We start from the raw sequence: 14,270 nt of genomic DNA on the forward strand, positions 1-14,270 counted from the left end.
GAGAGACAGAGAGAAAGGTCTTCCTTTGCCGTTGGTTCACCCTCCAATGGCTGCCGCGGTTGGCACGCTGCTGCCTGCGCACCGCGCTGATCCGATGGCAGGAGCCAGGTGCTTCTCTTGGTCTCCCATGGGGTGCAGGGCCCAAGGACTTGGGCCATCCTCCACTGCACTCCCTGGCCACAGCAGAGAGCTGGCCTGGAAGAGGGGCATCCAGGACAGGACCGGTGCCCCGACCGGGACTAGAACCCGGTGTGCCGGCGCCGCAAGGCGGAGGATTAGCCTAGTGAGCTGCGGCGCCGGCCAAAAAGACAAGTTTTCTAAGATAGGGCTGACTAAAAATTTTTTTGCCAGGGGCCAGCGCTGTGGTGTAGTGGGTAAAGCTGCCGCCTGCAGTGCCAGCAACCCATATGGGTGCCAGTTCAAATCCCAGCTGCTCCACTTCCAATCCATCTCTCTGCTATAGCCTGGGAAAGCAGTAGAATGTGGTCCAAGTCCTTAGGCCCCTGTACCCACGTGGGAGACCCAGAAGAAGCTCCTGGCTTCTGGCTTTGGACTGGCACTGCTCTGGCTGTTGCAGCAAATTAGAGAGTAAACCAGTGGATGAAAGACCTTTCTCTCTCTAACTCTTTCAAATAAATAAATTAATTAAAAAATAACAAAAATCTATAGTTACTGTATAAATGTGATATTCAATACTTATAGTTGCCAAAAGATGAATACTGATGTGTGGGAATGAAAGAAGAGAGGGAGGGAGGGAGGGAGGAAGGGAGGAAGGAAGGAAGGAAGGAAGGAGGGGGGAGGCAGGGAGAGAGGGAGGGAGGGAGGGAGGGAGGGAAGGGAAGGGAGGGAGGGAAGGGGGGAGGGAGAGAGAAAAATTTTTACACCAAAAAATGACAATGTTGGGAATCCAACCAACTTTGGTTAGTCCAGGGTTTTTGAGTATGAGCCTAAATTATGTTATCTTGGCCTTACACAAAAAAGCACAGTTCTTAGAGAAATAAGATAGGGATGGCAATGTTTCAGACTGGCCTGGAGGAAGTGACAACCATTTGAAGCCAAGTACAAATTCAAAATCTAGGCAACTATGGAGTGTGACTTTGTATTCTTTATTTTCCTAAAAGAATCATCTTATTACAGGCATTCCTATTAAGGCAAGATAAACAAGATTTGTTGTCCTTTTTAATTCAAAAACAACCTGAATCTAGATCAGGAAACAATCCACAGAGCTCTTCCAAAATAAAAACTCAGAACACACAAATAAAACTTATCAACTCATGTACAAAATGGTTAGAAATATTTAATACCTACATCTCTCAATGTTTACTAAAATAATGTCCTAAAAAGAATTAGAAAAAGAACTAATAATGAAGAGTGCTCTCTTTTTCCAATTGATCTGCCCTCAAAGGAAACATTCAACTTCAAGTTTTGTTTCCACACATAAACCTGAGAGCTAAAACAGAACATTTGCCATGATATATACTAAACATATTTGTTTACTAAGGAAGATGGTGATAAATGTACAAAGCACCTATGAAATGCCTGGTTTAAATTTTCCATCATATCAGTTTAAACAAAAAGTAAATGAGATAGAGAACATTTTTTGAAATATACTTAAATGTCAGCTATCTTTTAAATTTTTATTTTCTTTTTAAAATTTATATAAAGTGGACAAATTTCATGTATTTCATATACACAGTTTTAAGAATAAATTTTCTTATCAAAACAGCTATTGCATAAGGACTTAAAAATAAAGAAAAAGTATATTCCTATTACCAATAAAAGTACATACAAGTGTTACACTTCTTTGATACAATTACTTAAAATTTAAATAGTAACTTGATATAGCAGCTTTCAATAATGCTTATGCTAAAACAGAATTTTGAACAAAAAGAACAACATACCATGAAATTCTGTTAGTTTTGATTCAAGTACATAGAATTCAAGGTATCTTCTGTAGACAGACCAATGTTCAGGCTCATGCCCAACTATAAATTAAAGGAAAACATACAGAGTAACAAACAATTTTACAACCAACTATTAAAAGGATGCAATATTTAACAGATTAAAATACAAAGCTTGGCAGGTATTGTAGCACAGCAGGTTAAGCCAGCCACCTGAACATCTGCATCTAACACTGGAGTGCCAGTTCAAGCCCCAGTTCCTCAGCTTCTGAACCTGCTCCTTCCTAACATGTGGGGTTACAGTTCAAGTACTTGAGTCCCTGCCATCAACATGGGAGACTCAGATAGATGGTTCCTGGTTTCATGCCAGCATAACCCTGGCCATTGCAGTCATTTGGGGAGTGAATCAGTGGATGGAAGATGGAAGATCTCTTTTTTGATCTCAGTCTCAATTTTTTTTTTTTTTTTTTTTTTTTGACAGGCAGAGTGGATAGTGAGAGAGAGAGACAGAGAGAAAGGTCTTCCTTTTTGCCGTTGGTTCACCCTCCAATGGCCACTGCAGCCGGCACATCGCGCTGATCCGAAGCCAGGAGCCAGGTGCTTCTCCTGGTCTCCCATGTGGGTGCAGGGCCCAAGGACTTGGGCCATCCTCCACTGCACTCCCGGGCCATAGCAGAGAGCTGGCCTGAAAGAGGGGCAACCGGGATAGAATCCGGCACCCCGGCCGGGACTAGAACCCAGTGTGGCGGCGCTGCAAGGTGGAGGATTAGCCTGTTAAGCCATGGCGCTGGCCAGTCTCTATTTCTTTATCTCTGTCATTCTGCCTTTCAAAAAATCAATCTTTTAAAAAACAGAACACCAATCTGGGCTGGGTATTCAGTGCCGTGGTTAAGACACTCTTGCGATGCCTGCACCCCACACTGGACTACCAGGCTCAAGCTCTGGCTCCACTTCTGATCTAGCTTCCTATTAATATGCAACCTGGGAAGGCAAAAGATAATGGGGGAAGGGGGAGGGATCCCTGCTGCAACTCACTGCAAGACCTGGATTGAGGTCCTGACTCCTGGCTTCAGCCTGGCCCAGCCCTGGCTATTACAGGTATCTGGGGAGTGAATCAGCGAATGGAAGATGTTTGTCTCTCTGTCTCAAGCTTTGCCTTTCAGATAAATAAAAATTGAACAAAGAATACAAATAAAATAAGCAAACATAAATAAAAATACACGGAAATTATTCACAGTACTAATAACTTATGACTCTCAACATCACATTATTAATAATATACTTTATTTCACAATTTTAAAATTATATATAAGATATTGATATATTTATGAAGTTATATCAAGACAATACAGTTTTTCTACAACAGAACAGAAAAGGCAGAAACTTAAAACATCACCAAAATGATATATTTCATAAAAATTTGTGATCTATTTTGGGGGTCTCTCAAATATTGACCAAACTGCACTGATCTAATACAGTACAGTAGAACTATTCATCAGAGCTGTGATTATCAAAATGCAAAAATTTAGTAGCTACTAGCTACATGTTGCCACTAAGCAGTTGAAATGTGGCTAGTAGAGGTCGGCACCGTGGCTCACTTGGTTAATCCTCTGCCTGCAGCGCCCGCATCCCATATGGGCGCCGGGTTCTAGTCCCGGTTGCTCCTCTTCCAGGCCAGCTCTCTGCTATGGCCCAGGAAGGCAGTGGAGGGTGCCCCAGGTGCTTGGCACCCTGCACCCACATGGGAGACCAGGAGGAAGCGCCTGGCTCCTGGTTTCAGATCAGCACAGTGCTGGCTGTGGCGGCCATTTGAGGAGTGATCCAACGGAAGGAAGACCTTTCTCTCTGTCTCTCTTTCTCACTGTCTATAACTCTACCTGTCAAATAGGAAGGAAGGAAGGAGGGAAGGAAGGAGGGAGGGAGGGAGGGAGGGAGGGAAATGTGGTTAGTGCAAAGAAGGAATCAAAATTTTACTACAACTGAATTAAATTGCCTCATATGGCTAGGGGGTACCAGATTGTATAGCAAAAATTAAGGGTTTAAACAATCAGTCTGTGGTCAAATTGCCTACTGTAATCCCAGTCCCTCACTTACTATGCAGCCTTACATAACTTCACTGAATTTTAGTTTGCTTAGGTGGAGAATAACTGCTTATCACATAAAATAATCCACATAAAACTTCATTTTAAAAGATTTATTTTATTTGAAATGCAGAGTGACACACATAGAAATAGAGAGGAGAGGCGAAGAGAAAGGAGAAAGAGAGAGATCTTCCATCTGCTGGTTCACTCTGCAAATGCCTGCAATGGACAGGGCTGGACCAAGCCAAAGCCAGGAGCCATTAACTACATGTAGGTCTCCCACATGGGTGGCAGAAACCCAAATACTTAGGCCATCATACAATGCTTCCCTGCATTGGCAGGAAGCTAGATCAAAAATGCAGATTAGCCAGGACTTGAACCAGCATTCTGCATTTGTAATTCAAGCAGCAACTTAACCTACTGTGTCACAACACCCACCCCACATAAAACATTATTGTTTGGTGCACAAGGGCAAGCACCCCCAAAAATATTAACTATTATTATTAGCATCCAATGTCATTCTAGCTAAGATCTTTTTATTCTTTTTTTTTCTAGCTAAGATTTTAGAATGCAATGGATGAAGTCAATCAAAACCACAACCTTAAATGATGTTTCTTGTCAAAAAAATATAACCTGATATAGTTGCAACCTATAAAGCAAATTCTAGGTTTCTTCTTCAATATTGTTCATAAAAGATCTAAATTAGGGGTAAGCATTTGGCCTAGTGGTTAAGATGACATTTGGGAATACTGACTCCACTCTTAACCCCAGCTATCTACTAATACACACCCTGGCAGGCAGCAGGTGTTGCCTTAAGAGACTAGGTGCCACCACTCACATGGGAGACCTGGATTAAGTTCCTGGCTGCTTGCTTCAGCCAGGCCCAGTCCCAGCTCTTGTGGTCATTTGACGTGTGAATCAGTGGATAGAAGCATTCTCTCTCTCTCTCTATCTCTCTCTCTCTTTCTTAACTAAATAAAATAAAAGTTTAAAATAAATAAATGAAAGATTTCTTTTTATAAATTAACATTACATTTAGTTTTGGCTTTGAAAATCCTGAAATTACTATTTTGCTATGTATATAAAATTCAGTGTAATAAATGATACACTTTATCCTCTCTCAAGCAGTAATTCTATAGGAGTACATTACCTTGACAGTAGAAGTCTGCAACATTATTGACAAAAATTATCTTTAGAATACAAGTTTTGGGCCGGCACCATGGCGCAGTAGGTTAATCCTCTGCCTGTGGCACCAGCATCTCATGTGGGTGCCGGTTCTAGTCCCGGCTGCTCCTCTTCCAGTCCAGCTCTCTGCTATGGCCTGGGAAAGCAGTAAAAGATGGCCCAAGTCCCTGGAACCCCTATAACCATGTGGAAGACCTGAAGAAGTTCTGGCTCCTGTCTTTGGCTCAACTCCGGCCATTGTGGCCATCTGGGGAACCAATGGATGGAAGACCTCTCTTTCCCTCTCTGTCTCTGTCTCTCCTCTCTCTGTGTAACTCTGACTTTCAAATAAATAAACAAATCTTTAAAAAAAAAGAAAGAAAGAAATAAGGACAATGATTAGTACTGACCTTCACACTACAACTTAGTTACTTCTCTGGAAACTATTTGTGGGGCCAGTGCTGTGGTGCAACAGTTAGGCTGCCGTCTACAGCACTGGCATCCCATATGGGCACTAAGTTGAGTCCTGGCTGCTCTACTTCTGATCCAGCTCCCTGCTAATGTGCCTGGGAAAGCAGTAGAATATGGCCCAAATGCTTGGGCCCCTACACCCACGTGGGAGATCCAGATGAAGTTCCTAGCTCCTGGCTTTGGCCTGGTCCAGCCCTGGTTGTTGCAGCCATTCGGGGAGTGAGCCAGCAGATGGAAGATCTTTGTCTCTCCCTCTCTTGCTGTAACTCTGACTTTTGAATAAATTAATAAATCTTACTTAAAAAAAAAAAACTATTTGCTAACATTGTCACTTTTTTTCCTTCTCTCCTCACAAATAGTTCCCTCTTCCTGAATTCAATTTTATTTTTCTGCATACAGCATCCCTAAGTGTAAATGACGTGGATTGTGCGTTTTCTTATATAGACTGCCCCACTTCTTAGACAAAGCTCAAAGTGGAGACTGTTTATGACACTATAGAGACTGTTTAATCCCTGTCTCTATTACAATCTGTCCAAGAAACTGCAAAAATAAATAAAAAGCAGAAAATGAAGACAATTTGCTAAGTTGTGTTCAATCATATCTTCATCATTTAGTTCACAACAATGAAATGGGGAAATGCTATTTCAATTAAATTGGTATAATACCTGATATAGGGCTATTATGAATTAATGGTAGTCACTGAAGTATAATAGCTAATGATGGTGATGGCAAGAAAACTATTAAAAGAATATTATATGAAATACCTTACTGAACTATCAGGTGTATCCCAGGCATCTATTCAATAAGTGCTAGGTGAATGAACCAACAGTTACCTGATAAAGAAGAAAACCCAGAAAATCCCAGGCCTTCATTCACTTTGCTGTTCCGGACACTTACCTTTTAGCTATGTAGTCATATTCAATAACTAGAATGGGCTAAGTAAAATGATAAAAACAGACTCATAGGCATCTTCTAAGAAAGGTACTCATAAAACTTCCTACCTGCTCTTCTATCATTTCTTTCAACATCAATACAAAACACAGGAATTCTCTCCTTTTTCTCCTTCCTTTCAGAAGAAGGGTCCTCAAAAAAGTCTACATATGGAATGCTAATTTTCCATGCAGCAAGGTTTCGGGGAGTATTAGGTGTGCTCACAGCCTCCACTGGCGAATCATCTTCCATTACAACAATGCCTTCCTCAATCTAGAAAAAAGCAGGATGAACTTAGTATTTCCAGTACCATTAGAACTACAGCATATGAAACACAACTATAAAGTGGTATACCCACATAAAAATGATAATCTTTAAGACTTTGGAAATTATGTGATATTGAATTTACTACTGAAAAGGTAAAGACAAAAAGTTAAATCTAATAAGTTACTAGGATTATTAACTTGCAGGATCTGTTACATCATCCATATGTGAAAATATAATAGAAAATACAGAACAGACTCTGCAGAGATGATGAAAAAAATTAAAATTTCACAAATATAGAAAAATATAAACTTGATAAGAAATAAAATTAATGTACTAACATTTTAAATTTAGGAATGTAAAATTTTACAAATGATAACAGTCACTGATGGAAACTGCACAGATAAGCTGTATTTGTGATATAATGCTGTTTGCAAGGTGAGCTAGCATCATTCTCAAAATGTGCATGACTTTGATCCCTTCTGGAAAGTGTTTTGGCAATATCCCTGAGAACGTCAAAAAGTTTATGGAAAATGAAACTAAAATAGAACTGCATTTCAGCACAAAAAAACTTTTGAAAGAGACCCTTTGAATCAGGCATATAAAACCCTGGTCACATAGGCTCACAATCACTTTAAATTAAAGGGGGCAAGATATTTTGAATAAAACACAATTGACGGGGCCAGTGCTGTGGTGTAGTAGGTTAAGCCTCTGCCTGTGGCGTCAACATCCTATATGGGTGCCAGTTCTAGTTCCCGCTACTCCACTTCCAATATAGCTCCCTGCTAATGGACTGGAAAAGCATCGGAATATGGCCCAAGTGCTTGGGCCCCTGCACACATGTGGGAGGGAAGCTCCAGATTTGTGGCTTCGGATCAGCCCAGTCCAGCCACTGTAGCCATTTGGGGAGTGAACCAGTGGATGGAAGATTTCTTTCACTCTTCCTCCCTCTCTCTGTAACTCTGTCTCTCAAATAATAAATAAATCTTTAAAAAAAAAAAGAAAAACATACACAATCATCTTAAACAGTTTTTTTTAAAGCAGTAAGTCAAAGGTAGAAACATTTAATTAAGAGAATTTGGAAAGCCTAGTCAGAGCAAACCAGTACTGAGAAAAAATCTACTACCAGAATTTTGGCACCTTACTGTCATTCTCCATTCTTCTTTCTTCCCACAGCTAGTATACAACTCTCCTCTGAGAAAATTCTTTTCCTCCCCTACAAAGCCATGTTGTTTTTTTCTATATTTGTCCTAAATTGGATTTGCATTGTCCCTAATAAGACTACTACCTAGCTTAGTAGAACTTCTTAAAGCTCTGTTGAAAACAACTGCAAGGTCTTAAAAAAACCAAAACCGGGGGCCAGCGCTGTGGCGCAGTGGGGTAACGTCCTGGCCTGAAGTGCCGGCATCCCATATGGGCGCCAGTTCGAGACCTGGCTGCTCCACTTCCTGTCCAGCTCTCTGCTATGGCCCAGGAAAGCAGTAAAGGATGGCCCAAGTCCTTGGGCCCCTGCACCCACGTGGGAGACCCGGAAGAAGCTCCTGGCTCCTGGCTTCAGATTGGCGCAGTTCTGGCCATTGCAGCCATCTGGGGAGTGAACCATCAGATGGAAGACCTCTCTCTCTCTCTCTTTCTCTCTCCCTCTCTCTCTTTCTCTGCCTCCCCTCTCTCTGTGTAACTCTGACTTTCAAATAAATAAATCTTTAAAAATAAAAAATAAAAAAACAAAACCATAATAACAGATAATAGGTGGTAGGTTTTGTCTTTATGAGACAAGTTATCTCATTACAAACTTGTAAGAAAAACAGATCAGGTGGGCCCCGTGGTGCAGTTAAACCACCGCCTGGGACTCTCGCATCCCATATACAAGTGCCAGTTCAAATGTTGACTACTCCACACTTCTGATCCAGCTTCCTGCTAACGTTCCTGGAAAGCAGCAGATGACGGCCCAAGTACTTAGATTCCTGCCATCTATGTGGGATACCCAGATGGAGTTCCTGGTCCCTAGCTTCAGAATGGCTTAGCTCCAGATGTTGCAGTCATTGGGAATTCAACCAGCAGATGGAAGACCATTCTCTCTCCTCTCTGTCATTCTGCCTTTCAAATAAATAAAGTTAAAAGAAAGAAAAATAGAGTAAAGCAAGTGCAAGGGAAACATCCATTCTATACCTTAGAACTTGAGGTTCCAAGTAATTTTTTCATACTTATTATACTGCACTTTTTTTTTAAAGATTTATTTATTTATTTGAAAGCCAGAGTTACACAGAGAGAGGGGAGGCAGAGAGAGAGAGAGAGAGAGACAGAGAGAGAGAGGGCTTCCATCCACTGGTTCACTCCTCAATTGGCTACAACAGCTGGAGCTGTGCCAATCCAAAGCCAGGATCCAGGAGCTTTTTCTGGGTCTCCCACATGGGTGCAGGGGCCCAAGGACTTGGGCCATCTTCTACAGCTTTCCCAGGCCATAACAGAGACCTGGATCAGAAGTGGAGCAGCAGGGTCTCGAACCAGCACCCATATGGGATTGCAGCGCTTCAGGCCACAGCATTAACCCACTGCACCACAGCGCCGGCTCTTACACTGCAATTTTATTAATGTATCTGGTTTCTGAGGAGAGAAGGTAAAGTAGATCACAAAATATAGAAAATTTATTTAGCAAACTGACAAATAGAGAAAAAATAGAGCATTTCCAAGTAAAAAGAAACCCTCCAAAATCAACCTAACAAAGAGACAAGGCAAAATTCATAGCAGCATATATATTATGTGTTTAACTCTCCTCATAATACACTATATAAGATAAATACTGTCTCCATTTCACAGGTGAGGAAACGAAAATCACAATAAAATTAAGCCACTTCTGGGAAAGCAATAGAGGATGGCCCAAATCCTTGGGCCCCTGCACCTGTGTGGGAGACCCAGAGGAGACTCCTGGCTCCTGGCTTCGGATCGGCGCAGCTCTGGCCATTGTGGCAAATTCCAGCAGACGGAAGACCTCTCTCTCTCTCTGCCTTTCTTCTCTGTGTAGCTCTTTCAAATAAATAAATAAATCTTTTAAAAAAAATTAAGCCACTTGCCCAAGATCACATAGCAAGTAAGAATTACTGCTGAATCATTACAGCAAAGTTTCTAGCAGATACCGTCTACTAAGTCCCAATTTGTTATCACAAACTACTTTTATCCCTAGCAGGGAGATCATCAAATTTCTATTTCACTTAATTTCTAAATAAGATAATGGGAATTTTGCCCAAGTCCTGCAACTTAGAATTAGCACAGCACAGTGACTTCTAAATCCAAAGTGGCATCATCTGGGTTAGCACCTTACTGCCTCTGCCTTTTCTTTTTTTTTTTTTAAGGCAGAGTGGACAGTGAGAGAGAGAGAGAGAGAGACAGAGACAGAGAGAAAGGTCTTCCTTTACCATTGGTTCACTCTCCAATGGCCGCTGCGGCCAGTGCACCGCGCTGATCCAAAGCCAGGAGCCAGGTATTTCTCCTGGTCTCCCATGGGGTGCAGAGCCCAAGCACTTGGGCCATCCTCCACTGCACTCCCGGGCCACAGCAGAGAGCTGGCCTGGAAGAGGGGCAACCGGGACAGAATCCGGCACCCCGACCGGGACTAGAAGCCGGTGTGCCGGCGCCGCAGGCGGAGGATTAGCCTATTGAGCCACAGTGCTGTGCCTCTGCCTTTTTGAGTATTAGAGATTATTTTGTCTGCTTTCCCAGCATTCTATTATTACTATCTTTACTTTCTTCATCCTTAGACTATGAGATAGAACAAACTGTCAGATTTTTAAAGACCTCCTCCTAGGAGATGTACAGTTCGGCATACGCTCCCTCAGCTTACCCCTAAGGGTAAAACTGAAAACTTGCCATGGGACACCAAATCCCATTAAGTTGGCAGGTACCAATGCCATCTTAGTAGTTAAAGTGATCAATTTAAGTTCATAATTGATCATAAATATAGGATTAAGTGTCAAGGGATCACATAAATAAGACCAGTGTCTCCTAATAATAATTGACAGAATTAAAAAGGGGAGAACAATCCAACATGGAAAGTGGGATACACAGCAGACTCATAGAATGACAAATGCCCCAAACAGCACTCTGGCCTCAGAATCAGCCCTTAAGGCATTCAGATCTGGCTAAAAAGCCCATGAGAGTTTTGCAGGCATGGAAAGCCAAGACACTGTGACAAAAAATGATCTACATGAAAGATCTCTGTGAGTGAGATCCCAGTGGAAAGAAGAGGCCATCAAAGAAGGAGGTAGCTTTCTCTGAAGGGAGGAGAGAACTTCTACTTTTTAGACTATGGCCTTTTCCAAACAAGGTCAGAGTCTGTGAACTCAAGAGGCTTCCATAGTCTTGGCAGCTCATGGCAAGAGCCTCGGGTGATTACTGACGTCATAAATAAGAATGTCAACTGTTAAATCAACAACAGGAATCACTGTGCACTTGTTCCCCATGTAGGATCTCTGTCCTTAATGTGTGGTACTATGAGAATTAATGGTAAAACTAGTCTTCAATCAATACTTTATACTTTGTCTGTGAGTGCAATCTGTTGAAATCTTTACTTAGTATAGAGTTGATTGTATATAAAGATAATTAAAAATGAATCTTAATGAAGAATGGGATGGGAGAGGGGGTGGGAGATGGGATGGTTTGTGGGTGGTAGGGTGGTTATGGGGGGAAGAACCGCTATAATCCAAAAGTTGTACTTTGGAAATATATATTCATTAAAGATAAGTTTTCTATAAAAAAAAAAAAAAAGACCTCCTCCTATTACTGAAGCAAAGAATAGTTTGTATAGCAAGCAACTGAGAGGGCAAAGAATAAACTCTTCTCCCACAAATGTTATGTTTTGAAGCTTTACAGTATCACAGGTAAATACTTTCACTATAATATTAAACAAGGAGAAAGCAAGGCTGCAAACTGTGTGTGTGTGTGTGTGTGTATGGTGGAGTCTATGGGGGGAGGGAAGAGAAAGCTATTTTTCTAAACAAAAAATCACCAAACTATTTATAGAAGTGGTTTATCAGGTGGTAGGCTATGAGTAATATTTAAATTTCCTCCATACTTCTACATTATTAGAAAACAAAGACTATAACATACTTAAAGCTAAAAAATATTATTTTGAAAAAGACTTCTCTCCCTTATATAATTTATACCAAAAACATAAAGAGAAAAATATATTTAAATTATCTCACAAGAAAAAGGGGCCTTAATAAGATTTCCTGCCATTTCAATTATTACGAAGAGCTGGTAAAATTTCATAAACATTCATCAGTGCATAGGACAGAGGTCCAAAGGAAGGGCCAGAGGGAAGAAGGGGGTTTGTTTACCCTTCTCTCCCCACTCCTTCTTCTTTGTCACTGTTAATTCAACTGGTATTATTCATTACATTTATGCTTAGGCTAGTGAATTTCTTATAGGCAATGTCTTAGCCATCTTTTTAATACCTAGAACCCAGGGCCATTAAAAGGCAAAGTGTAGGTATAAGATCTATGTTCAGTATACATTCTTTTTTCTTTTTTCTTTTTTTTTTTTTGACAGGCAGAGTGGACAGTGAGAGAGAGAGAGACAGAGAGAAAGGTCTTCCTTTGCTGTTGGTTCACCCTCCAATGGCCGCCACGGCTGGCACGCTGCGGCCAGCACACCGCGCTGATCCGATGGCAGGAGCCAGGTATTTCTCCTAGTCTTCCATGGAGTGCAGGGCCCAAGCACTTGGGCCATCCTCCACTGCACTCCTGGGCCACAGCAGAGAGCTGGCCTGGAAGAGGGGCAACTGGGACAGAATCCGGCGCCCCGACCGGGACTAGAACCCAGTGTGCCGGCGCCACAAGGTGGAGGATTAGCCTATTGAGCTGCAGCGCCAGCTCAATATACATTCTTAAACAGATGAAAAGTAACTATGAGATAATATCTGCCTTTAGGGGATTCACTATCAGGTAAACACAGAATAAATATGCAATTTCACATATAATATATTACATGATTTAACATGATGACATAAGGCCACAAAAAGAGAGAAAGTTCAATTCTACCTTGGAACACAGATAATGGTTTGTTGGGAGCAGCTAAGTTTTGAAAGATAAATAAGAATTTTCTAGATAAAGGAAGGAAGGGCATTTCAAGTAAGACAGCGCATGCAAAGGTATCAAGACATAAAATAGCATGGTGAGTGAGATGTGCATCTAAGTCTACTGGAGATCTTGTTAAAATACAAACTCTGAGAAGGTCTAATATGTTGCCTGAGATTCTGCATTTATTTATTCATTTTTAAAGATTTATTTATTTGGGGCTGGCGCCATGGCTCACTTGGTTAATCCTCTGCCTGCGGTGCCGGCATCCCATATGGGCGCCAGGTTCTAGTCCCGGTTGCTCCTCTTCCAGTCCAGCTCTCTACTGTGGCCTGGGAGGGCAGTGGAGGATAGCCCAAGTGCTTGGGCCCTGCACCAGCATGGGAGACCAGGAGGAAGCACCTGGCTCCTGGCTTAGGATCAGCATAGTTCCAGCTGTAGCAGCCATTTGGGGGGTGATCCAACGGAAGAAGACCTTTCTCTCTGTCTCTCTCTCTCTCTCTAACTCTATCTGTCAAAAAAAAAAAAAAAAGATTTATTTATTTATTTGAAAGTCAAGTTACAGAGGTAGAAAGATTTTCTATCCGCTGGTTCACTACCCACATGGCTGCCGTCAGCCAGGGCTGGGCCAGGCTAATGTCAGGAGCCAGGAGCTTCTTCCAGATCTCCCATGTGGATGGCAGAGGCCCACACCCTTGGACCATCTTCGGCTGCTTTTCCCAGGCCATTAGCAGGGTGCGGGATAAGAAATATAGCAGCCAGGAGTTAAACCAGTGCCCACAGGGGATGCCAGTATCATAGGCAGCAGCTTTACCTGCTATACCAAAATTCTGGTCCCAATATTCTGTACTTAAAACAAGCTTTGTGGTGATGCTGACATTGCTCGTCCACAGATGACAGTTTGAGCAGCAAGGGATTAGGGTTTTTATTATCAATTCTGTATACCTGAAGCATATGGCTAGAAAGAGATAACACCAAAATAGGAAGTAAAAGACAAAACCAAAAGTTGATCAATTATTTCACTACTATAAGTAGCTCAGCTTAAAAGAAACCATTCTCTTTAATAATCAAAAACTTAGGAAGTTTAAAAATCAGATAATATCATGAAACTACAAAAACTAACAAAAGAATGAGAAATATAAAGAAAGTCTAAGACAAAAGATAAAAGACAAGGAAATTAAGTAAACATATCGAATTTCTATGCTATAATGAGTTAATTATACATCAAACTGAAGAATTGCTACTTACAAAGTCATCTTCACCTTCAGCCAAACCATAATTAGGCAACATAGCTCCCTCCATTGTGGTACTCTTGAATACTCCTTTAATTTTGCTACCTATTCTGCTGATTCCAAATGATTCTCCTCTTTTCTGTGTGCTCCTAAATA

General features: G+C 41.5%; 1 protein-coding gene across 5 annotated transcripts in view; it reads right to left on the minus strand.

Annotated features, from left to right (window-relative positions):
- Positions 1-14,270, minus strand: part of SNX14 (sorting nexin 14) — a 100,541-nt gene that overhangs the window by 32,242 nt on the left and 54,029 nt on the right. For all 5 annotated transcript variants that reach the window (XM_062186452.1, XM_062186453.1, XM_062186451.1 and 2 more), the window contains 3 exons: positions 14,131-14,263; positions 6,619-6,820; positions 1,902-1,985 (listed from right to left, as the gene is read on the minus strand). In XM_062186452.1, coding sequence (XP_062042436.1) covers positions 1,902-1,985; positions 6,619-6,820; positions 14,131-14,263 — 419 coding nt within the window. The remainder of the gene's footprint in view (positions 1-1,901; positions 1,986-6,618; positions 6,821-14,130; positions 14,264-14,270) is intronic.

The sequence above is a fragment of the Lepus europaeus genome, chromosome 3 (genome assembly GCF_033115175.1).
Source record: "Lepus europaeus isolate LE1 chromosome 3, mLepTim1.pri, whole genome shotgun sequence".
In the NCBI taxonomy this organism is placed as follows: domain Eukaryota; kingdom Metazoa; phylum Chordata; class Mammalia; order Lagomorpha; family Leporidae; genus Lepus; species Lepus europaeus.